Consider the following 24,177-nt stretch of genomic DNA (forward strand, 5'->3'; position numbering starts at 1 on the left):
TGAGGCTCTGTGGCCTTCTGAGACCACGGAACCTGCCTGGGCTTTCTAGACTGCGACACCCCGGCACCATTGGGCTGGGACTTGGTATTTTCAGTGGCTTGAAATTCCCTTTCTGGTCCCAGCCAGGACAAGGAGCCAGGCCTCAGCCACCTCCTCTTAGCCAGGTGAGGACGTGCTGCTCACGCACGCGGATGTGAGCATTTCCGCAAACCGCCTCCCGCCCCAGCGGCTCCCGGGACCTCCCGCCCGAGCCCGTGCTATTGAAGGGGGCCGGATACCTGCTTGCTGAGCAGAGCAGAGCACGTACCTGGTTCTCTGCCAAGCCAGAGAGAGTACCCACTTGGTAACACAACAGCCCTGGGTGACGTTTTGCTTCCCTGTCTGCTCTTTAGTCTCTAAGGAAGTGCCACAAAACCGGGTGCCCATAGGCGGCATAGCCGAGCCTTTCTCAGACCAACCATGGGGGGGGGGGAAGACAGACCGACTGTGTCAGTGTCTCTGAAGACATTTGTTTTTAATTCCCCCAAACCCATCTAGTGAGGGGCACTGCTTGCTTTTTGACAAACCAGGGGACAAATGGGCTGGCACAGCACAGCGAGGCCCTGTGGGGTGAGCAACTTACTGAGAATCTTCACGGCCCCCTGTCCTGGGAGCCAGGCAGGAAGGAGAGGCCCCGGTTATCCTGTGCCTGGGATGGAAGGAAAGTGGGTACGCCTTCTCGATTTTCTTATTATTTTAAAGACATTTTCCTTTTAGGTTGTATTTGAATTCATTTTCAATGAAAAATACTAAAATGGCCGGGCTGCTTCAATTTCCTGGCCAGCCGTGCCCGGGTCCAGATGCAGTGAGGATTCAGACTATGGCAGGTCCCCAGCTCACACAGCTCCCTGGACAGGACCCTGCACGCCAACTGGGACTTGGCTCATCCTCCCGGTCCTCAGACCAGAGCCGACTGTCCCCATAATTTACGTTACAGTGCCATCTTATGGTAGTTTATGACCACGGTTTATGGACGAAGAGACTCTTCCATGTTTTAAAGAAATATATGGGTTTAAAAATCCTCTTTACTTAATCCGACCAGATAAACGTGTCAAAGGGGTGGTCTGTGACGATGAGCGCTGTGTTAGCGGGTTCCACGGAAGGCCAAGCACCGCGGGGTGCTCGTGCCCTGGTCCCGCGAGCCCTCGAGGCCCTGAGGGATTTCTAAACAGGCATCTGGGTTCTTGCTCTGTGACTATTACGGTTCCATCCGACATTTCAGAAGCGGTACTCTTTGTGAAGGTGCTGACGTCTTTGGGAAGAACATCAAAGGGAGAGTCTGCTGGAAGTCAGGAACGGGCGGCCCCGAGGGTCCGGTTCTGGGTTCTCATCGGCTTCGTCTCTCCCTCCTCGTCCGCCCCCCCTGCACGGACAGGACACCAGGAAACCCAGCCCCACGCTCAGGCCCCGTCATCTGCAAGTGTATTTCAGACCCAGGCTTCCTTCTAGAAGGGTCCTTGGAGGAACCGTCTTCCGGAAGCCTGCCTGCCAACTGTTGGAGGGTTTAAGGGTTCTTTGCTCTCTCTCCTCCAGGTTTCTCTCCACCCACAAAGTCAACGCGCACCGTCAAGGGGCCCGAATTTCATTTCTTTGTCCGAACTTGCCAGCTCGGTGGCTGCGACGCCCGTCCCTCTCGGAAACACGCAGGGAAGGAGAGGATGTCAGTTCCAGGTCTGTCTGGGGGTGTCGGGGTAAGTGACGGAGATCTGGGGAAGGTCTGGGGTGTGAGCAAGGGCTTTTATGAGAGCAAACGCCCCGTCGTCCTTAGGGACAGCACAAGGGGTGGGCAGCACCGGCTCCAAGTTCAAGAGGGTTCCGTGGCTCCCTCCCCTCCCACTCTGCCCCCGTGAGAGCTCCCACTCCTTGGCACCAGGGTGAGGAGGTACAGGAACCACCCGTGCCACCTGGGGAGTGCATCCTGCAGGCTACAGGTCCCCCCTTTCCTTTCCCTACAGAAGACGCAGAACATGATGATTCATTTTGAAGGCAGAAAAAATTAATATGCATTTAACCAGATGCAAAAGAAGAACTTTGGAACAAAGGCAGTTTTTAAAAAGGCATTTGAATGTCAAATATCTCTCGGGTTCTTCCTGCCCTGTGACAATGGAGATGCCTTCCCTTTTTAACTGCTCCATTTTCAAGAACTGTAGGGATCTCACTTCCAAACGACACACTCCTCATAAATCCGGGGGGGGGGGGCTTTGTTTCGGTGCTGTCTGCCTCTTGTCTGACCCCCACCTCCAGCCCACCCTGAGGTCTGTTTAGAGTTACCCACTTACCTTGGCTGGCCCGTCCCCCTCCTGTTTGGGGCTGTTCCTGCTGCGGTCCCTGCACTTAGACTGTTCCCTCGTGCACCGTCACCCCCACATCAGCAGGGTGTGCCAGGTGCCCACATTTCCCCGTCTTGGGTTGAATGTGTCTTGGTGTGTCTGCTCTCCCCCCCCACCCCCTCCAAATCAGAAGAAAATCATCAGAAGACTCCAACACGTTCGGCTCGGTGTCGGAACTGCCTGTACCCATTAGGAATTCTCAAAGTGCAGACCCACTCGGCTCTTCGAGGGTCTCTTTACAGAGGCGCAAGTGACATCGGGGGTTGCCCACCCCCGCCCCACCTCCCGACACACATGTGTTTTCACTGCTGTTCCAATTTAAAATTCCTGTTTACCACCCAGAAGCAACGACTTTTCTAATACCCATCCTGCAAACTCCATCTGGGATCCCCCAAACAAGCTGTGTTCCTCTGCCTGCCTCACACACAGGAACTGGAAACTTCGTCAAGGGGAGCAGGAGGGAGGTCAGACCTTCTCGGTCCTGAGCCATGAGAGTTTTAATGTTTGGAAACTCGTGGGGAAAATACCAAGGAAGAGAAATAAGGGCCCACCTCGAAGACACCCCCCTGCCCCACCCCAGGCTCCAGCCTACTCATCTGGTGCGGCTCACCTTGGGAAAGCCCAAGGGACTGTCCCCAAGACACCAGAAGTGAGGACAGCTACTCGAATCACAATTATCCTACGACGCTCCTGCCTGGCAGGATTACTCTCCTTCCAAGCTCGGCCTGGTGTCTTGTGTGAACAGAGAGCCAGATGGTAGAGTTTTGGGGGCTAAAATGGATACACGGGTTATTTATAGATTCGGACTGGAAATCACATGACCTGCCTTCTGTGGAGTTCCATCTTCCGAGAACAGACTTGAAATAGACAGAGTTGTGGAAAGTCTCAGAATCCTTTAGAATAATCCTGAACATGATCTTGAAAGTAGGAAATGGTGGCGTTAAGCCCCGGGAAAACAGAAGCTCCTTCCAAAAGAAAGGAGGAGCTTTAGAACCATCTTTCGGGAATGTCTAGACGGTTCTGTGAATACCAGGGGTGTTTTCCCTGACATCCCCCCCCCCTCCAAAGACCTTTACAACTCAACACGAGTGTCGCAGCCCATTGGCGCGTCACCAGTTTTGGGGCGGAGGAAACCACGGCTAGTGCCTTAGATGTAATAGACATTTGATTGGCATTTGTGGGAAGGGTGACAGAAATGAGAACAACCTTTGTCATTAGTACCAAACTTGCGGCTTTGCGTTGTGGGGGTTTTCTTAAGTTCTCCATATTTCTCTCTCTAACCTGGATACCCACGTTGGCTCCCAGGTGCCCTGGGCAGCGGGTGAGGGAAGGGTGGCCTCTCTCTGGGGACTCCTTCCTGCTAGCTGATGCACTTAACACTTGAATTGCTCCATTTCATCCTCCACAACTGAACATCGCTTCCATTTCCTGTGGAATGACCACTTGGCTGAGAGAGGTGACCCAGCTTGCCTGTGCCCGGCGGCCCCCAGATACTGCCTTCTCAGTCAAGATGCAGAACCAAGAAACTCCACCTCCTGCCATTGCTCAAAGTCTAAAAATCAAGACAGGGAAAGTATGGAGACTGGCTGAGGCCCTAAAGGGTTCCGGGATGCTTATGTTTCCATAAACCAAAAACCTCAAACCCAACCAAACCAAAAACAAGCTCCACCTTTTCTTTAACACACAGAACCTTCTAGAAGACAGGGGCAAGGGTCACATGCTAGCTGCAAACTGCCCTCTGCAGCTCTCCTCTCTGTGAACAAACCCATTTGTTCCCACAGCTCCCTATAAAGCTTAGAATAGAAGGAAAATTGAGAAATGAACTCAGACTTGGAGGTACCCACACCTGACTCATGGTACTAACTCGGTAGAATTACTGTTTTACTGGGGTCAATTTTTTTTTTTTTTTTTGCACTAATGATTAAACCCAGGGGCTCTCTGCCTCTGAGCCACATCCCCAGCCCTTTTTATTTGGAGACAGGATCTTTCTAGGTTGACAAGGCTGGCCTTGAACTTGCGATCCTCCTGCCTGACCTCCGGAGTTGCTGGGATGACAGGTGTGCGCCATCACACCCAGCAGTGGTATCAGTCCGAACATACATCGTCCCACTGAGCATGTGGGAACTTAATAACTCATTAGCATTTACTCCACTTCAAAAAAGCCTTCATTTGTCAGAAAGTGGGTATTATTTCCACTTCGTCAAACTTGCCGGGAATCAAAACAAACATTTACATTTTCCTGGTTTCACTGTAATTCTTAGAAAAGAAAGCACTCCGTTTCCCAGGTGGGGAGGGGACTCTGGTGTTCCAGGACACTCTCTTGTCGAGGACACATGTCTAGGTGTCCCCTGGGCAATGAGGAAAAATTTCTAAGATCACATTCAAGCATTGCGGAGCGATACCTATACTTCTGGGGCACCTTCCAGTCAATCACCTGGAGTTAGAGAAGCCCCCGTTTTTCATGATGCTCAGAAAAAATGCAGATGTGGAATCGCATCCTTCCTGAGTTTTAAACCCCGGTGCCACGGGGTCGTGGGGCACCCGTGTTCTCTGCCCACTCTGCTGTGCAGGTGAGCACCACCTCAGAGCATCCCGGGCAGGAGAGAAAAGCCCATGCTTGGCACGGTGAATAATGGATGGGGTCCATTGTGTTCTCGTGTTTAGCAAGATAAATCACCCTGAAAACCTTCATTATGTTCTCTGCAGAATGGAGGCCCACCAGCGCCTGTTTGGGGTGCCCTCCCCAGTCGGCCTGGCAGGGAGCCCCGGGGTGGAAAGAACGGCAGGGGTTGCCAAGCAAGGGCTGCTTGGTTCCGTGCCCGTTCCTCTGGGGGAGGTAAACATCCTGCCTGGGAACTCTCCGCCAACCTGGAGCTGGAAGACTCCCGTGCACGTGCGTGCTGGGAGGACTGGGAACCATGAGTCATGGCACCCGGGGACAGTGGAGGCCCAGCGTGCAGGCCCCAGGCTCCGGCCTCGACCCACCTGAGCAGCCCTGAACCAAGTGAGGGGGCACCCTGCAGGCGTCCAGCCCAGAGGAAGGACGAAGAAGCCTAGGAGGTCCCCAGCGCTCTTCACCCCACACCCTGCGCCATCTCAGACCCTCTGCTGAGCCACCTGAGTCGTGTTCCTCAGCGGGTAAGGCCAGACTCCAGTGTGCGACACCTGGGCCCCACCACGGGCTGGTCGGGAGGTCCTGGGCAATTTGCTGAGTCCTTGGTATTTTTCATAGGCCAAGTGGGGATGGACCCGTTAAAATACTGAAATTCTTTCACACCACGTGGGTAGAAGCAGGTGTGTTGAGTCCTGAGGGCACACCCCTGGCACCGTCCCGGCTGACCCAGCGCCTCCCTGGGAGCCACCCCATCCCCACGGGATACTCCAGACCCAGGAACATAAAGAAGAGCCTGTGGGGTCCACCCAGCTGGTTGGAGAGAGCTGGTTGGCCCCCTTGACAGGTCCCCAGGTGATACCACTGCTGGGGAGTCTCAGAGGACTGTCCCCCACGTGCAGGTGGAGACTGTACCTGTCACGTGACAGGTCTCAGATAAACGACCACGGTCACACCCATATTCAGGTGGGCACAGCGAGGCCAACCGAGGTCAGGCAGCAGGCACGAAGCCCTTTCGGGAACCAGAATGAGCATCTGGGGGCCCTAGATTCTCAGCTCGAGTCTGACTTCCTGGAGGCATCAATGGGAGAATCACAAAGCCCATTTAAGGACAGTGAAAAGGGCGTCCCTCCTGGCAGAGCCACTGTACCAGACAGACTTCAGACACCCGGCTCAGCTTCAAGGGAGCCTTTGAGGTATCATCAAAAGGCACATAGGGCCGGACGCAGTGGCGCACGCCAGTCATCCCAGCGGCTCGGGAGGCTGAGGCAGGAGGATTACGAGTTCAAAGCCAGCCTCAGCAACTTAGCGAGGCCCTAAGCAACTCAGTGAGACCCTGTCTCTACATAAAATATAAAAAGAGGAGCTGGGAATCAGTGGCCGAGTGCCCCTGAGTTCATTCCTCAGAACAACAACAAAAAAGGCAGGTAGGTCCCACCAGCTGATGGGCAAGCTGCCATCACGCTGGTCCCATGGAAATCCTTCTCATGACTCTGAATGGCACAGACGGGTCTCAGCTCAGGGACGCAGGGTGGCAGGGACACAGCTTGCCCTCGGGAGCCTCTGTTGATATGATGCCTGCCTAGGTTTGGGCCCTCTGCACGGGCACTGAACTGCCCCTCCGAGGTCCCCCGTGAGCCCTGAGGGCTAGAGAAGGAAATGTGGGGTAACAGTCGCCATGTGGGGTAACAGTCACTTCACGTTGCCATCACCGCGGTCTTTTTAAAAGTTTATCCTGGCAGAGCACTGCCAGGACCCACTAAAAACCGCGGTGGCTCAGCCATGAGCAAGGCGATTCTCGGGTCATCACAACACAGAACCTACCCCCTGGTCTCGAAGACAGATCTCTGATTCCAGCCCCTGCCTCTCTATCAGCTAGGGGCACCTGAGTCTGAATTAGTCACCTGGGCCAGAAGACTCTGGGAAGGGACGAGGAGGCAGTTCTGTTAAGGGAAACGGGAAGAGACAAGGCCCTCACTTCAGGAGGCCGGAGTGCAGGTTATTTCAAGTGCAGAGTAGGATCGCGCTGTCTGAAGTGTGGCTTATAGACCAACAGCATCACCTGCAACCTCTCAGGAGCAGGCAATGACGTCGTCCTAAGAGATGAGAGGGTGCCTGGGAGGCTCTCCTGTCTGCACTGGCCAGAGGGAGTAGAAGGCTCCCGGACACTGAGCAGGCCACAGCTACAGTCAGGCCCAGCATGAGCACCATCTGCCTATGAAAAACGAACTTGAAAAAGCAAGCCAGCGGCCAGTGGCGGGCGCAGGAGGGGCTGAGCCGGCCAGGTGTTGAAGCGGGAAATCCAGCCTTGAAGATCAAAGGCAAGTCGACTGTGAGAGAGAACATCTTACCCACCCAGCTCGGCCGGCCGAGGGGGGAGAGGGCGCATCCAGGGACCAGATGTGAGCAGCCAGGGATCTCAGGGCCTGGATCAACTCGCAGAAAGAGCTCAGTGGCCTCAAACCCGCCTTGCCTGCCAGCCCAAAGGCCTGCTCCTGGAGCAGATGCCAAAGGAGCCCTGCAAGGCACCATGCAGGGTGCTAGGAGGTGCCTGTCCCTGTGGTCACAGGAAGTAATTAATTATAGCACTGACACCGAGGCCCCCAAAGTGAGTTCCCTGCGGATGCCAGGGAATGGACCTCTCAGAAGAGCTAGTCGACTGGGCCCTTGATGCTGACCAGTCCAGGGCTGTGATAGGGGCCACCTCCTGCAGGCCTGACCCTGGTGGGCAGGTTACTTTTGCATAGAAGAGTGACTCCAGCTCCAAGCTTATGTCCCACCGTGTCACCCGCCTGCACCCAGAGGGGTCGGGCACAGGATCTCGGCTGCTTGTGAGGTCTCCGCCTGCACAGCTGGTCCTCCTAATCACCCCCACAGAGATTTCCATCGATACTCTAAAATATAATAATTATTGTGGTTATTTCCTTTGTCCCCCTAAGCTGGTACTTCTACCCCAAGCAGCTCAAAGAGCTGTTCTGAAATTGTCCAGTGAGTCGTCCCCAAATTCCTGTGCAGGTCGGTGGGAACCTGAGTTCCCAGAGGAGGGGGAGGAGGTGTGAGGTGAACGTGGAAAGATGGGAACAGTCCCCACATGGGAATGGGGGACCCCTGTTCTCCTGAGTGGCTCTGGGTGACCAAGTCCATCCCCGTGCCAAGTGCGTTACTGTTCGGACCTCGGTGCCTCCTCTGGGTGAGGCACAGGCCTCCACACGAGTCACTCAGCCTCCCCGAGCCTCAGTTTCCCCATCTGTCAAAAATCACAGCCACCTGGGGAGCAGTGGTGTGGACAGGGCAGTTCGGCCACCCAGGGCAGGGCTCCTCCCCCCCTGCTGGGGGGCACAGCCTCTGGAATCCAGTCCCCAATGGGCTCCTTTGGAATTCAAGCCCTGGGCAGTTTTACACCGTGCCAATGGCATGATCTGGGGCAAGAGAGCCCAAGGACACGCTAAGGAGGTGGGCAGCCTGGGCGGAGATCGGCTCCGGCACCCCCTCCTCAGTCCTGTGCTTTCACCCCTCTGAACCTCTGTTTCCTCCTCTATAAATGGGGATGGCCATGATTCAATGAGATGGCGCATGAAAGGCCCTGGCATCAAGTAGGTGCTCAGTGTATACAGAGAGTGAGCATCAAGTAGGTGCTCAGTGTATACAGAGAGTGCTCCTAAGGAGGAGCCTGGAGCCAGCACATCTGTTCTCAAATCCTGACCCTCCGCTCTCTAGTCACCCTGGGCAAGTCCTGGGAGCTCAACAGGCCAGAAGAACCGAGTGAGTTAACACTGTAAGTCATACAGGGACTGGCCTGGAACCCGTGCCGGCTAACTGTGACTATTAATTATATTCTAACCACTGCTTGATGTCTGTCTTCCACGTCGTCGTGGGGAACCATAGGCCCCACGTGCGCCCCATTGCAAGGTGGTCACTCTACAAGGTAAGGACCACGGCGGGGCTGGGGGAGCTCACGTAGGGCCTCCTGGTGATCGGGAAGCAGGGTCTCCTCACAGCCAGCCTGCAGTACAGTGGCCATCGGCTCATGGCTTAGACCTGCCGGGAAGACCCCCGAGCCCCTGCCCACACATGCACCACATGGGGTCTGAGGGCTGCATGTGCCGAGAGCATCCTGAGCCCAGCAACACAGGCCACTTCAAAAGCCCACAGGGACCTGCGTTGGCATTGGAACAAGCGAGGACTCGACTGTTCCTTGTGTGTGTTTCTGTTTTTCCTTCCTTTGAATCACAAGGAAAAATAAACTGAAAGCTCTTGTCCCAGGCAGGAGGGGAAAAAGAGGGCACTTTAACTTCCGGTGGTGCCAGCATGTGGGGTTCGGGCTTTGTCACCAGCTGCTGTAAAACCAGACCAAAAAGGGGACACCCACCCACCCAGAGCACCGCCCGTTGGTCTGAGTGCCCCTCTGTGGGGCTTCCCTGCTGCTTCTAAGCCCGGAGGCCCCGCAGAGGTCCTGCTGCTGAGTTCCCTTCACCAAACACGGGGAAGACTTCAACAAGAGAGGCAGCAGCCCGCCGAAGGAGAGGGGGCACAGAAGAGGAGGAGGGTGCGGGCAGGCTGAGCCCAGGAGCAGAGCCTGGTCACCTCCCAGGCGCAGAACACGTCAGCTGCGGGTGAATCTCGGGGTCCCCAGCTCTGCAGCCGGGGGGCAGTTCAGGTTGTGGCCCAGGAACACTCAACAGTGAGCTTGAGAGGGGGTGGGGAGGGGAGCGAGTTATATTTCATCTGCCTGATCATGATTATGTCAAAGGAACCCCAATATTAGGCATGACCATGATGCACTAATTAGCCCCCCGAAGTGAACTTGACTGAACAAATGCTATAAATCCTTCATTGCTGACCCTGCAAGCTGCCATCCCCATCACAAGACAAGTACAGGACCCTGCCAAGGCATAGCTGGTCCTGTCTTCCTCTTGATGACTCCAGCCGGGCCCCTGGAGGGCAGCCTGGGGGCTCTGCCAAACTCGCTGCTGGGTTCCTGCTGACACTGAGGTGCACACGGCTCTAGAAGACTCTAGAAGTACATTATTTACCTACGCAGCTTCAGACCAAGCTGGGGATTTCTATGACTTTTTTTTTTTTTTTACCAGGTACCAGGGATTGAACTCGGGGCACTCAACCACTGAACCCCATCCCCAGACCTATTCTGTATTTTATTTAGAGACAGGGCCTCACTGAGTTGCTTAGTGCCTCGCTTCTGCTGAGGCTGGCTTTGAACTCCAGATCCTCCTGCCTCAGCCTCCGGTGCTGCTGGGATGACAGGCTACAACTTTGAAAACCAGACCTGCTCACCTGCTGCGAGCTTCTTACAACAGAGAAAGCCACTCTGAGAATCAAACATGTGAAGTCTGTCTCTTAACAGTATCTGCTTTAGAAACCTGTACCGTCACAGACGGGCATGTTCTGTCCTTCAACCCTTCAATCTCTAAACTGATTAGGTTGGTGGGTTTTGTTTTGTTTTTGTCTGCGACCTATGCGACTTTGAGTTGGGTTTAAAGATGACATGCACCGTGACCACTAAAGGTGGGGAGAATGAGGACACGTCAGCACCAGTGTCACGGACACCTTCCCGGGGGGCGGAACCTCGGGAAGCACCCACTCAGAGTCTGGGGACCTCCTGACACCTCTGCCACCCCCACTCTCTGGTTCTGAAGGACACGTGAGGCTCTTCTGAGGGCTCCGCGTGGACAGAGACCCAATAGACCAGGTAGCAGATTGGGGTCACCCGAGTCATGAACCCCGGTTTTTGCCTTCCCAGGATCTGGCACAGACTTTGACTCTCTCAAGCTGCCCACTGGGATCGTGAACCGGGTACCCCTCCGGTGCTGTGCGTAGCACTTGGTTGCGTGACCGCTGGCGTGACTTCCTTGCACCCACGCCCCACGCTGGCTGAAGACGGAGAGCCACACGTCGGCACTTGGGTTTCTTCAGGCCCATTTCTGCCTCTGGGTGTGAAGACAGGTCGCCTGTGGGCCAAGGTGAGTGCTGGGCTGGTTTTCTGCAGGCAAGGGGCTTCCAATTTCCTTTTTCTTCCTTCTTTGGAGATGGAGTGTTACTGGTTTCCAGCCTGGCCTCGAGCTCCTGCCTCCTGAGGAGTAGGGACTTCCGGACGTGCTGACTTGTCTTCTGTCTATAGAAGTTTCTGGAAGGACTCTAGGTTCTTCCTAGCCTCACACCCCCCTCCTACCTGCAGCCAAGGCAGAGTGGAGGAGGCCCTCCTGGTGTCCCCACAGGAAACAGGACGCTCATTTCCCTTCAAGCATGTCCTGACCACAGGGAGGAGACAGGGCTGCTAATAAGCCATTTTCACAGTCTCTCCTGAGAGGAGGCAGGTGTCTCTCCAGAAGCCCACCCCAATCCCTCTGTCCCTCCTCCGTCCTTCCTCAATCTGCTCTTATCTCAGCCCTTGCTCCTGGCCTCCGTCCCCCAGCAAACAGCTCAATCTTCGTCCGGGTCTTTACGTATCCCCAGTGTCATGTCCTACGAGTGTCTTTAGGATCCTTTTAAAAAGTCTTCTCTTAGCCAGGTATGGCAGTACATGGTGTGCACCCATAATCGCAGCTCCGGGGGAGGCTGGGGCAGGAGGCTGGCACGTTCCAGGTCAGCCTGAGCAACTTATTAAGACCCCATCTCAAAAGAAAATAAAAAAGGCTGGGGGTGTAGCTCAGTGGTAGAGCACTTGGCCTGGGGGGGGAAAAGTGGTTTTTTAATTGTGGGGGGAGTTCGCTATTGTTATGGCTGTATTGGTTAAATTGAGCATGTGTTATTTTTGTCCTAAGAGTGAGAGGTTTGTGGGAAAAAAGAAAAACACCCTTTTTTAAATGATTTTAAAAGAAATGGCTAAAAACAGGCCACCTTGACCTGCGCCCTGGGCCCAGGAAGGGTCAGCGCCCGGCCTCCCCAGGAGCAGCACTCCACCTGGGGTGGGGCCAGTCTGCTCTTCTCAGGGCACACTGGCTACTCCTGCTAGCCAGATGGGCCAGCTGCACCTCAGCAAAGCCAGGCGGGCACCAGGTCATCGGGTCACCAGCTGGGGTACGCTGTGGGCTGGGGGAGCTGTTCTCAGCCATGGCGTGGGCTCTGTGCATACCAGCAGCCCCCTCCCCAGGACAGGGATCGGGCTTTTTAAAGTGGGATCTCCCTCGAGCTTGTGCAAAGGTTGCTTTTTGAGTTCAGCCAACAGCCCTTCCCTTGCGAGGGGCTGCGTGTGGGGTGGACATGGGAGAGGCCAGGAACTCTCAGTTTGATGTTGCACTTACAACCAGCCACATGCTGTATGTAGGAGTCGAGGGCCACAGGGAGGCCACGGAGAACATCAGTGTTCCCTGAACTGCAAGGAAGGAGGGGTGCTCCCCACTGTGCTCAGAACAGGCGTCCAGAGCAGGGGCCTGGGCTTACAGCCACCCCAGGAGGCCAGCAAGCGACCCGACCCGGGGCTGCAGAGCAGGGAGCAGCTGGGGCGGGGGGCGTAGGGCTCACTCTCTATTTGCACATCACCGGAATCTAAATTACAGCCTTGAATCATGAAGCCTCGCACGACGCCACACACACCCTGAGAACTGCCCTTCAGGGACAGAAAGGTACTTGGAGGAAGAATCTTCAAACCCAGAGTCAGAAAGGAGACATGGGCCTGTGGGAACCCTCTGCAGATGGGTGGCATCAGCGTGCACGGAAGTGGTCCTCCAAACCCAGGTTTGCAGATGGGTGCCTTCTGCCTCCACAGGAAACATCCTAAGACCTTCCTTCTGAAACTTGGCTCCAGAGGTCTGGACCCTTCATTTCTCTGAAGCACCCGGAGCAGTCAAGTGACCATATTTTTGCAACAGCAATTGTTCTAAATCCAGAACTCAGAGCCATCCCAAGGACGAGGAGGCAGGCGGTGTCCTTGGATGCTCCCGGGAGGAGCAGGCGAGGAGGAGCGGCCGGGAGGCTTTGCACTAGAACCCCGCGTGCCCTGCTTTAGCAGGGGGCTGCCTCTGTGCTCGCCGGTGGGCACACCCCTGGCAGTGGCTTCTCCCCGCCCTAGGCCCTGCCTTTGCAGGCACATCCATTTCCCGGGCTCAGAGAATGTCTTTTCTTTCTTTCTTTTTTTTTTTTTTTTTTAACCCTGCCCTGCAGAAGTAAATTTCCCGATCCAAACCCGGGCCCTCGGTTTCCATTTGTCAGAGAGCACAGGATGGTGGTTTCTCTTCTCCTTTCAAGTCATCTTCACAGTGGAAACTTGAAAGGGGCCATCTATAAACATTTCAGATCCATAATATACTACTTCCTCTAGGTTCTTCGGAGCGGAAGCTTTGCTCTTGAGAAGAGGTGGCGTGGAGAAAAGCCCTTTTCTCTGTCAGGAGGGCTCCCCGTGCACTTGGCCGCAGCTGAAACCTGTTTTAATCAGACCTTCCTCTTTTACAAGCGGGGCCGGCTTGCAGTTCCAACCCGCAGCCACGGCCGGGAGCTGCAGGAAGAGGGCTCCAGCGATCCTTTTGTTACCCTAATCAGAGCCAGAAGGGCTGTATTGACTTTCGGGCCTTGGGGACTTGTCCTTCTTTTGTGTCCATCTCATTCGAGAAATCGAGTTTGATTAATTTGTCATCAAGCAAAACTGCAGGATGGGGAGCCAGCCCTTTGAAGTGAGAGGACGATGAACTTGGACTGCGAAGCCCAGGTCAGCGGGCGGAGTGGCCGTGGTGCCCAGTCCACCCGGCTCTTCTCTGCAGAGCTTCCTCTTCTGGTTTAAAACCCTTTATTTTTTCTTCTTGAAACCTTTCCTCCACGAAGGGCTCAGAGATGCCCCCCCCCACCCCCCGCCTTGCCTGTGTTTTCTTTAATTGTTAAAAGCGAGTCACCAGGACCCGCAGAGCCAGTCGGATCCCGAAAACACTTAGCGGCTCCACCAAGCCTGGGGCTGGAGGACTTGACCTCCCGCCAATCTTGAAAGACCACTGCGCGCGGGCGAGGCCACGGGACTGAACCCAGTGTCAGCGTGCACTTCTGGAATGAATAACCGGAGGGGGCTCCAGCTGGGTCACGGGACAGATGCTCATTTACGGTGCCCTGGTCTTGTTAACCTGCACTTAGCAGAGTCCCCAAACTGCTGAGATCGCATGAGGCGGTGGCCCCGAGATATTATTTAATCCTAGACTTAGTGTCATATTTCTTGTTCAGATGGTCTATGTGCTTTATAAGGAGTCACAGGGCTCTAAAAAAATTACAGAGTAAGCAATCTTGATCCCCCCACCCCCACCCCGAGTAACAAAGTCCCCACGGCTGACAGTTCAGTGCACAGGGCTTTTTAGGATGCTGGCCCCTCAGGTAGGCACAAAAAGCAGAAGTCCAGGGCTCGCTCAGCTTTGAAAAAGGTTTAAAAATCTCCAACCAATTATAAACAGCCGTTGTGGTTACTGAATTCAGTATCGAAGTGATTGTTGGGGAATTTTAAAGTAATGAGATTAGTGAAAACACTCGGCTTTAGAAATCTAAGGCTATTTTGACTTCAAAACCCAAACTAAACCAAAGCTGCTCACAACAAATCCAAACATCTCTTCATCCGCCGCGAGGTGGGCTGGGGTGCCTGCCCCGGGTCTGGGGCTCAGAGATGTTGAGCACACACTTCCTGTCCTTCCCGTGGCCTGGGAGTTGGGTTTTAATGGTCTTTCTCAACCTGTAAATGGCAGGCTCCGTGAAGTAGACCGACGTCTTGTTTATTTTTGTAGCTGCAAACGTAGCACGTCAGAGTACTTTAATAAGTACTCGCTGGGCGGTTGAGTCAATGTCACCTGTGGTCCTTATCTCAGCTCTACTGAAGCCGGTCGCCTGTCCTTTAAGGTGTCCACGATTAAAATAATATGCACATCCTGCAGGGGATGCCTGGGAATGTCCCATAATCACCCTGTGATGGCAAGTGTGAGTATCTTCCATCCGCAGGGGACAATAGGAGGCGTTGGCTTCAACCAGAATTTGTTCAGGCTGGGAAACATTTCTACCCACTGCACTTCCTTCTTATAGACTTGAAAAAGGATGGTAATGATGTCCTTGGAAAAGGATGGATTGGAAAGTTCACCTAGGTTGGTTTTTTTTTTTTTAGTTGTACATGGACACAATACATTTATTTATATGAGGTGCTGAGGATCGAACTCAGTGCCTCACACAGGCTAGGCAAGCGCTCTACCACTGAGCCACAGCCCCCATGAAGTTCACCTAGGGTTCAAGTGAGCTCTGAAGTCAGGTATACAGAACTCAATAAAAAGGGCCACCTGTTTGTCCCAATATGGTGCCATCAGGCAGGAAGAGCAATAATAAAGCAGCAATCAGGAGACAGGAGATTTGGCCCAAGGATTGTCACCACAGACTCGTGGGGCCTCAGACAGGCAGGCTGGACCCACACCTTCCCCTTGAGGGTGGAGTGAGTTTCCTTGGGTCGTGCACTCTCCGTGCCGTAAGGATGAACGGACGTAAACGGGAGCACCATTTTCTAACTCTGCTGTGTGCCAAGGGCTGAGCTATCTTGCTTGCTTTGAAGCAGCTCAGCCTCTTCCTCTGAGGACACTGTGACTCAGACGTTGAGTCACGTGCTCAAGGCACAACCTAATAGGATTCCAACCCAATAAAGCAAATCCCACTCTCAGCTCCTCACATCCGGGCCTGTCTGCTCCCCCTCCTCATGTTCAGGGTCAGGCTGGGCAGCCTGCAGTCTCTCTCTAGCCTTAAATGGTGACGCTACTGACCCTTTGCCAGGACACTTAATGCTCTGGTCTGGAAACCAGATTCCATCTTCTCTGGGCTTCTCCTTTCCAATCTCCGGTAGGAGCATTCCCAAACACCAACAGTTGAAGGTCACCGGGGAGCAGTAGAGGAGGGATTTTTGCATGATCCATTGGTGCTGGGATAATCCAGAATTGGCTGTCAATGTGTTTATGGGCCTGCATACTGCACAAGTAATTCTTTTTCACCTGCCATCCACCCCAGTCAAATGTGTTATTCTTGTACATTTTTCAGAGAAGAGTGTCAGGCATGTGTGCCTACAGATTGGGCACTCAATAAGTGAGACAGAAAAGCAAGCTTCAAATATAAATTTTTTTTTTTTTTTAAATTCCCAGTTCAACTTTGAAGAAAAGGAGCAGTAGCTGGTGTGTCCTAGCTGGAAAGCCAGTTTCAGGGCCAATCTGCTCACGTGGACCTGAAACACGGAGGCAGGCTAGCAAGCACATACTCGGCCCACATGAGGGACAGAATTAGGAACAATCGCTGATGCTCAGAGCCAAGAGACTGGCGGATTGGGTTGCACCTTTGCCACCAACCATTTGTGTGATCTTAAATAACGTTCTTAATCCTGGGTCATTTTCTTCATTTGTAAAGTGAAAAATTAGAAGCTGGACAGGGATTCTTTTTTCCTTCCCATCTCCTTTGTCATAGCTAACGAGACTTTGCTTTAAAAACGAACTCATTACGAATCACAAAGTTCTTGTCCACTGGAAGCTGGCATGAGAGGAAGCCGGAGCCACCGTACCGTGGATGTCCCTTGGCTCTGGGAACGACTCATCTGTTCCCCTGGACAAGTTATGTCACACTCGACCTCAGTTTCCACGTACAGAACATGGAACAATCATAGCTCGGCTCCCTTAGGGTTCTGGGGAGAAGAAATCTACATGCTTAGATGGCCTGGAACTCAATACCTGAGCCATCCTCAGGGACGCTGCCAGTCTGCCCAGGCTGCAGGAACGTGTGGGTCTGTCCAGTCACTGATTGACAGGGAGACACGTCCCTATGGTGCAGAGCGTTGCACTTCCCATTCAAAAGGCTTCTTATGGGTGACTTTTGTAAGCAAAGTCATAAGAAAAAACGACAAAACTGGTGTTTATAACTTGTGACAAAGCCAGGGAGAAGTGCAGGTGCCAGCATCGGCGGGGACAGTGGGTCTTCCAGTGAGAGGGAGGGGCGTGGAAGCAGGCCACCAAGTTTATGTCTTGACCTGCTGTTGTAAGAGTCTTTTGTTTGTTTGTTTGGTACCAGGGATTGAACCCCCAGGGGCACTTAACACTGAGCCCCATCCCCAGCCCTTTTTTTTATATTTTATTTACAGACAGGGTCTCACTGAGTTACTTAAGGCCTCACTAAGTTGCTGAGGTTGGCTTTGAACTTGGGATCCTCCTGCCTCAGCCTCCTGAGCCGCTGAGATTAAGGACAAGAGTCTTCTTTAACAACTCACTGAGTTACGCATTTGTTTTGTGTGGGTTTTCTGTACCTTTGTTTTTATAGGAAAAGGGTCTTAAAAAGTGACTCTCCATAACATCGGTGCGTACTTAACTCATGCTTCCTGACTCCCCAAACTTTAAAATGTCACTGTGCAATGCACATTGGTGTGGGTGTATTATTATTTATTTTAAAACATACTTTAAAAATGTGTCTTGCAACAACAGCTTTGAAGTATGTGCCGTACCTCTGTGGAAGCAGCCTCCTATGGAACACTCTTTGAAGCCGACCAGCCTCTGTCAAAGTTTGATTGGATTCAAAGATGTTTGTTTTTTTTTTTTTTAAAGACACTTGAGAAAGCCACAGTCCTGTCCCTCATCCCTTGACAACCTTCACTAAACGTCACTTACTTTTGCCTGAAAACGGAACACAGCCCTAAACTGTGCCTTCATCTCCACGTTTCCCCAGAAGGAGAGCACCCCAAGGCCTCAACATGTCCTCAGACCTGAGACCCCCCTCTGGACCCATCCTGTGTAGAACCCTATAGGTGCAAAGCCCAAACGATGGAGAGGAAGCTGAGGAGTCGGGGCTTGCCCACGTCCTCGCTGGGCTGGGCCCCACATCTGTACAAACCATGCAGAGCCCAAGAAGTTCACGATCACAAAGCCTGGTGATTTATGCCTGCTCGTTAAGCATGCTTATGATTTAAACTTATTTTCTCTGGCAAGAAATAAGCTAGTCAGCACCGCAGCCCAGCCAGATGATTGGAAGGAGAAATCTATTTCAGTGATACATATTTGAACTTGCTGAGCCTTGTAGGGGCTACTGCTGTCTTTTCTTCCTGTAACAAAGGGCCTATCATCCTGGAAGAGTCCAGAGATTTTTAACACATTCACTAGAGAAAAGCGGTGAGCACTTCTTGCAACAGCAATTATTGGCACCTAAAGAATCCCGTGGAAAGAAAACACAGGCAAGGGTCTTGGCCTCCCACACACCATGTATCGGGCGGGGGAAGTGGGGTCTCTGCCAAGAAAGTCACCAGGAACTCCATCCAAACAGTGCATCCGATGACCAAGGGCAAGGAGAATGAGAGGTGGCGGCAACAGGCTCAAACGTGGCAAAGAGGTATCATGAAATTTTAAAACCTCCCATTCCTGGTGCCCTGCCCCTCAGAGAGTTCATTAAATTTGTTGTGTTAAAATTAATTGGGCATCGCACATGTGATCTCGGGGCACTTGCTTCTACAGCGTGAGATAGGACCGTCTGCAGGTGGATGGAAGAAATTAGGGTCTGCTGGGTTTGTGCTGTTTTTTTTTTTTTTTTTTTTTTAAATATTTACTTATTTATTTATTTTAGTTTTTTTAGGCGGACACAACATCTTTGTTTGTATGTGGTGCTGAGGATCGAACCCGGGCCGCACGCACGCCAGGCAAGCGCGCTACCACTTGAGCCACATCCCCAGCCCTTGTGCTGTTTTTAAAGGGGGGGTATTGGACAGCCGGAGAGGAAGAGCACATTCACTTTGCTTGGCCCAACGGGGGACCACTGAATCACGTGGGCGAATTACAGTTCGAAAGAGGAAGAGAGTAATTGACTCGTTCTAAAGCAAAACCATTCTGAGTTTAAGGATAAAGAAAATTAATTCAACAAACAAGATGTGTTTTTTAAAGAGACAACCAGGAGCCCCATGGCCGACTGTGTTCCACAGAGGCGGGGCCCATAGAAATGGCTGCTTCTCACCAGAGTGCCAGGCGCTCGGCTAGGAGCCCCAAACACAGCGGGTGGAAAGTTCTGACCCATGTGGAATGAACAGGGGTATGGAAGTCACCACACACACTTGGAACTTAATTAAGATTCTGCAGGGTGGCTGATAAAATTGCATAGAGTTTTAAACCTGCAGGATTAAAAAAGACATTTCTACACTATAAGAACCCAAAGACAGAGTGGGAAATCAGTGGCAACAGATCAGGAAAGATCTCAAAATAAAGTTCTGCAAACTAATAACACTTAAGCACACTCTGTAAAAATTTAACTTGAAAGAGGAAGGAGCACCATTCATAGCAATCGAGTCCCAAATTAGAACGCAGCAAGAACTTTGGCATGAATAAACATTTGCACTAAACACATAAATCACTGCATTTTCAAGTAAGAAGAGGACAGACTAATCTTACCTTATTGCTGCAAGAGGCTGGAATAAAAATTACTGGCTCCTAGAAGCAACTTTCACATGGATCCGAACATCAAACACCACACACAGTATAAAAATCAAAAATAACTAGAACAGAAAAGTTTTCAGTCTGACCTTAAAAATACTGAGCAAATCACTAGATGAAGCCAGATCAAAAGGGAGGGCATTACACCAGCTTGTAGCCAGATGTGAAAGGGTCCCCGACGGCACAGGGCACAGATGGTATAAATGGGGGGCGGGGGGCACTGGGGGATCCAAGACAGGAGGCCAACAAACCTGGTTCAGCTTACGCAGGTAGGAGGCCACAGACGATGAATGCCTTTCAAGCAAGACAACTGATAAGATTTTAAATTCGGAGCAAAGGATGCTCATGGTCTCAAGTCGAAGTGTGCTCATTAGTTCACACTTCTAATTCTTCTGAGCAATAATTCAAATGAAACTAAATTGTGCAAAGTTAGAATGACTCGTTACAAATAAATATTAAGAAGATAGCATTCATGCGTTAAAAAAAAAAAAAATCATACCAGAGGTTGAAAGGCATGTTACCTGATTAAGGTCTGCAAAATTTGGGAGGAATTTATTGTGTGCTCACAAAATTAACAACTCCATTTGAAAACACAGACCCTATAGATTCATTGAAATGTTCAAAGTCCTTTAATATGCCCTGTTCATTATATAATGAAAAGTGCTGAAACTAAAAAGCTTTTCTTTAAAACTGCTTCTTTGTATGTAAAAAGAAAATAGGTGCCATTCATGTTCTATAGAGAACTCAGAAACACATATATTAAGTTCATGCTCATTTCTCTAATGCAGTGTTGCTAGTTTAATAAATCCCAAATAATCACTTGTTCCAAAATAAATGTTAAAAAAAAATCCTGACTTCAATATCACACATTGAAATTAGAAATCTTCTAATTCTGTGAGTTTGTAACTTTCTCAGGCAAAAAAACTCAAACGAAACACTTAACACAGATTCCTTCTACCTTGCGATTTCCGAGGGACACAATAGAATATCCAAAGGCTCTCTTATTGGATATTCTAAGGCACATTCAACACACACATATAAGATGGCACTCTAAATTTTAGGAGCAATGGAGAACAAAAAATATTGACTTCACAATGACTTGCTTCTCCTGTGCAGGGTTTGGGGACACTCACTGGATTTTTCTGAGACTTCCATGTATTAAAGAATCCCTTCAGTTGAGTAACAGCTTTGCTAAGCTACATTTAGAAAGTGACAATTAATTTTAGTGGAAATTCATTCCCAGGCTACTTTGATAGTCATCTGCACAGTTTTGCGTTATTTTACATGCAATTTTATAGCTCTATAACATTCATTTAATCTTGTTCAATGATGCTGAACCCCAGATGCTATAAGACATTATAGAAAAGTAGTTACTGCGCATATGGAGTAGCTACTTTTTCTGAACGTTAATTTCTTTTCTCTTAACAGGCTGAAATGGTATTTATAAAAGAGAAAAGCCAGCACTCTGCATGTGAGGTTTTATATTAAGGACTTCCAGAGATGGGCTGCTTAGGATAGCTGTGGTCTTGGCCATAAAGTTCTTATTTACGAGCATCATCTACTCAATCTTGGTCATAATGGTTTTCGATAGCTTTTGCAAGATTGTTGATGTTTCAGATTTGAATCAGGACTCTCGGGTATTGGAGCGGGCGCGCCGGGGGGGTGCGTTTCTCACCTGTCATATGCAGAGGTTGGGTAAGACCAGGTATTCTCAAGTGAGGACCATCAGCATTAGGGTCACTGGGGGCCCAGGTAAAAATGCAGATGTCCAGCCCTCCCCGACCTCCAGGGGAGCTGGACACAACCCCAGGTGAGTGAGCACCTGGGATTCTTTTGTGTGCTCAGAAGCAAGAAGTCCTGGAAGATGATCTCAAAGGTCCCTTCTGTTCTCAAATTCTAAGAACCCCTGAGTTTTCTCCTAAATATCTGGCCAGGTCAGTACCATGAAATCAGGGACTTGTGGCTTCAATGTGTTAACAAATAAGGTCTTGAATTTTGATGCATTATGTAAAAGATAACAGAAAACGAGCCCGGAACAGTATAGTTGGGCAGGTAGGGAATCTCCGGGGGGGCCTTTTGCTTTTTGAGAGAATAGAGGGAAACCTGTCTAACTGCTGCACGGGAACTCGGCTTGGGGGGCTCTTCTCTGTACCTCGCCTGTTTCCTCTTTGCCCTTGGTCTCCTCGGTGTCAACAGAGACAGTTATCCAGGCTTTTTATAGTCCTGAGCCACCAAATCCAGAATCGTTCTAATTGGCCTCCGTGTATTAAAAAACTCCCACAGTGCACAGGCAGCCCACTTTCTTTGGAATGAGTGAAATCTTCCAGAAACCCAAAATACAGGAAAGGTGTGTGTCTGTGTCTGTGTCTGTGTGTGTGTGTGGGGGCTGGGGGGGGGGGGACGGGGGGATGGGGGGTTACATGCTACGTTCAGCAAATTAAAAAGGAAAAATAAATCCTATCTTTTTGTCTTCAGGCATACTATTTGATAAAACACTTACTGTAGCTCTTATTTGTATGTTTATTTACTCTCCATGACTGCCCCTAGGGCCGATGAGAACTGAGTCGTCGATATTTTTTTTTTTAAGCGTGTCTAGAGAGTTCTCTCTTTAACCCATTTTTATCAGGTGTGCAAGAACTAAATGTCGACCACTAAGAGTGATTTTCACACCTTCTAATCTACTTTGTATAAAAGTCTCAAAGCAACACGCAGTAGGATCTTCAAACAGTCCCACAAACATGGCTGGGCAGAGTCTGGGGCGGGCAGGGGCCTGTTGGCTGGGAGGCAGCGCCACCCAGTGACCAATGCAGATGTTGTCAGCTCTAGGTCAAAGTCGGGAGCCTGCAGAGTGAGCCTCATGGCCAAGGCCAAGTCACAGCAGTCAATTCCAGACTCCAGCCCTCAGGGTGGGCCAGAGAGGATGAGGAGCTATTTACAATAGGCGGCCACGTCTGTGCAGACATTTAGTGCTGACCAGGGAGACCTGCAGAGGACGCTAGGCCTCCACAAGGAGGCCAGTCAGAGGCAGCAGGCTCAGACTGGAGCACTCAGCTCTGGTCTGCTGGCCCCGTGCCCGGGGGAGGCACCACCGTTGGTAGGCTGAATACTGTATCTGCCACTCCCCACTCCATCTAAGGGTCCTCCCACTGTGCAGTCCTGTGACTGTGTGTGGGTCAACAGAGCTAGCCCAGGAGAGGCCAGGGCAGAGAGTGGGCGCCACCTAACAGTTACTAGAATCCTGACTTCGTTTTCCTGTTCTTTCCCTCCATCAAGGGTACCACGAATTTATACGACATTATATTCCATGTAGAGGTTTGCTGTAAACTATCATCATTTCAAACACGAGGGAAAGCTGGGGTGGAAGAGAAAACCTAAACATTGAGCAATCTAGCACTTCAGAAAGTGCTTACACAAAAGAACCCAAATGCCTACAAGCCAGTCTCTGCGGGGGCTGCTGGCCCTCACCTACGGGGTCCAGCTCTCCTAAGGGAAACAAGCCCTATGGTGTGGCAGTCACAGTTGTGGGGGTGGGGGCAGAAAACATATCAGCTTCAATCCAATTTCCTGGCTCTGTGTTGCAGACCCTAACAATTTGCAAGAAGGGAAAGTGAGCCCCTTGAACTCCCTGTGGCTCTCTTCCCAGACTGCAAGGCCTTCCCTAACCAGGACCTGGCTGATGGACCCAAGATCCGCCCCAGCGCCGGCCAAGAAGGGTGAACTGCCTAACACGGAAGAAGTCACATGCCCTGGGAAAGATTTCCTTCTATCTCAGAGGAGTATTAGCTTCTTTAATCTAAGAAGGTAATGAGAGGTTTTTAAACTGATTAAATCAGCTTAGTTCATACAAAGTCTATTATGACTAAATATTCAATTAAAACAATTTCCAAAGCAAAATCTGACAAAAATCCACTCTTAAAGTAATTTAGATGATAGGTTCTTAACATTTGGCAAATTAAATCCTTCTCATGGTTAGTATTTTCCTGAGGGTCAGAAATAGTTGCAGAAGTTCACTGGGACCAAAAAAAAAAAAAAAAAAGGTAAAATCTACTCTGTGTACAAATACGTCAGGTTCCAAGATCATACACAGTAAAAACTGGAAATCATTAACATGAGCCTAACNCTTTTCCCTGGGACAGAAGAAACAATGGCCACAGCTCATGGTTTGCAGGGATGTGTCACAACAACCAACCCGGAGCCAGGCTCCCCCAGCGAGTGCTCAGACTAGCTGGTACGTGCGGCTTCAAAGACTCATTAACTAGGGGAAGCCGGGCCATTCAGAGTGAACAGAGAGTGCAGAAAACAACAATTAGCCCCAAGAAGGAATTTTAAAGGGCCAAAAAAAAAAAAAGAAAAAAAGAAAAAAAATCAGAGTGAAAAGAACAGAATTTAAAAAAAAAAAAAAAAAAATCTTAAAAAAATAAGCAAGGAACATGACGGTAGCAACCCACCCCACCTCCCCCACCCCACCTGCCGCTGTTGCCACTGTGAGTCCTAAACCCACTCTAAATTGACCAGCATCGGGCTTCAGAGGGTCTTCTCTTCACTCTCCCTCCTGATAAGACCGTTTCCAAAACCACTCAGCAAAGGACAAAGAATTCTTTAGAGTGCAATTAGTGTTTTCCACGTCCACCTTCAAAAGCATGATGCTCTTCATGGGCTAAAGGACAGAAAAAAACAAAAAAAGAAAAAAAGGAAAGAAAACTTTAAGCAAAGGATGGGCCAACCCTCCTCCAGGCATCTCATTCCGCTTCCCCAAATTCTGGCAAGCGCTCAAACACCTTTTTTTTTTTTTTTTTTTTTT

General features: G+C 50.9%; 2 protein-coding genes and 1 long non-coding RNA gene across 7 annotated transcripts in view; 1 reads left to right on the plus strand and 2 right to left on the minus strand.

Moving 5' to 3' along the window:
• Positions 1-24,177, minus strand: part of Foxp1 (forkhead box P1) — a 616,519-nt gene that overhangs the window by 586,699 nt on the left and 5,643 nt on the right. The window lies entirely within an intron of this gene.
• On the plus strand, positions 1,487-23,265 carry LOC125611722. The gene is made up of 3 exons (XR_007341930.1): positions 1,487-1,730; positions 10,739-10,958; positions 23,020-23,265. It is a non-coding gene; the product is annotated as an uncharacterized LOC125611722 (long non-coding RNA).
• The window catches only part of Eif4e3 (eukaryotic translation initiation factor 4E family member 3), a 33,637-nt gene continuing 32,956 nt past the window's right edge, over positions 23,497-24,177 (minus strand). Inside the window, exon 7 of the mRNA XM_015494923.2 lies at positions 23,497-24,033. Within this exon, the coding sequence (XP_015350409.1) occupies positions 23,987-24,033 (47 nt within the window). The 3' untranslated portion in view covers positions 23,497-23,986. The remainder of the gene's footprint in view (positions 24,034-24,177) is intronic.

This window comes from Marmota marmota, unplaced genomic scaffold (genome assembly GCF_001458135.2).
Source record: "Marmota marmota marmota unplaced genomic scaffold, marMar, whole genome shotgun sequence".
Classification (NCBI taxonomy): domain Eukaryota; kingdom Metazoa; phylum Chordata; class Mammalia; order Rodentia; family Sciuridae; genus Marmota; species Marmota marmota.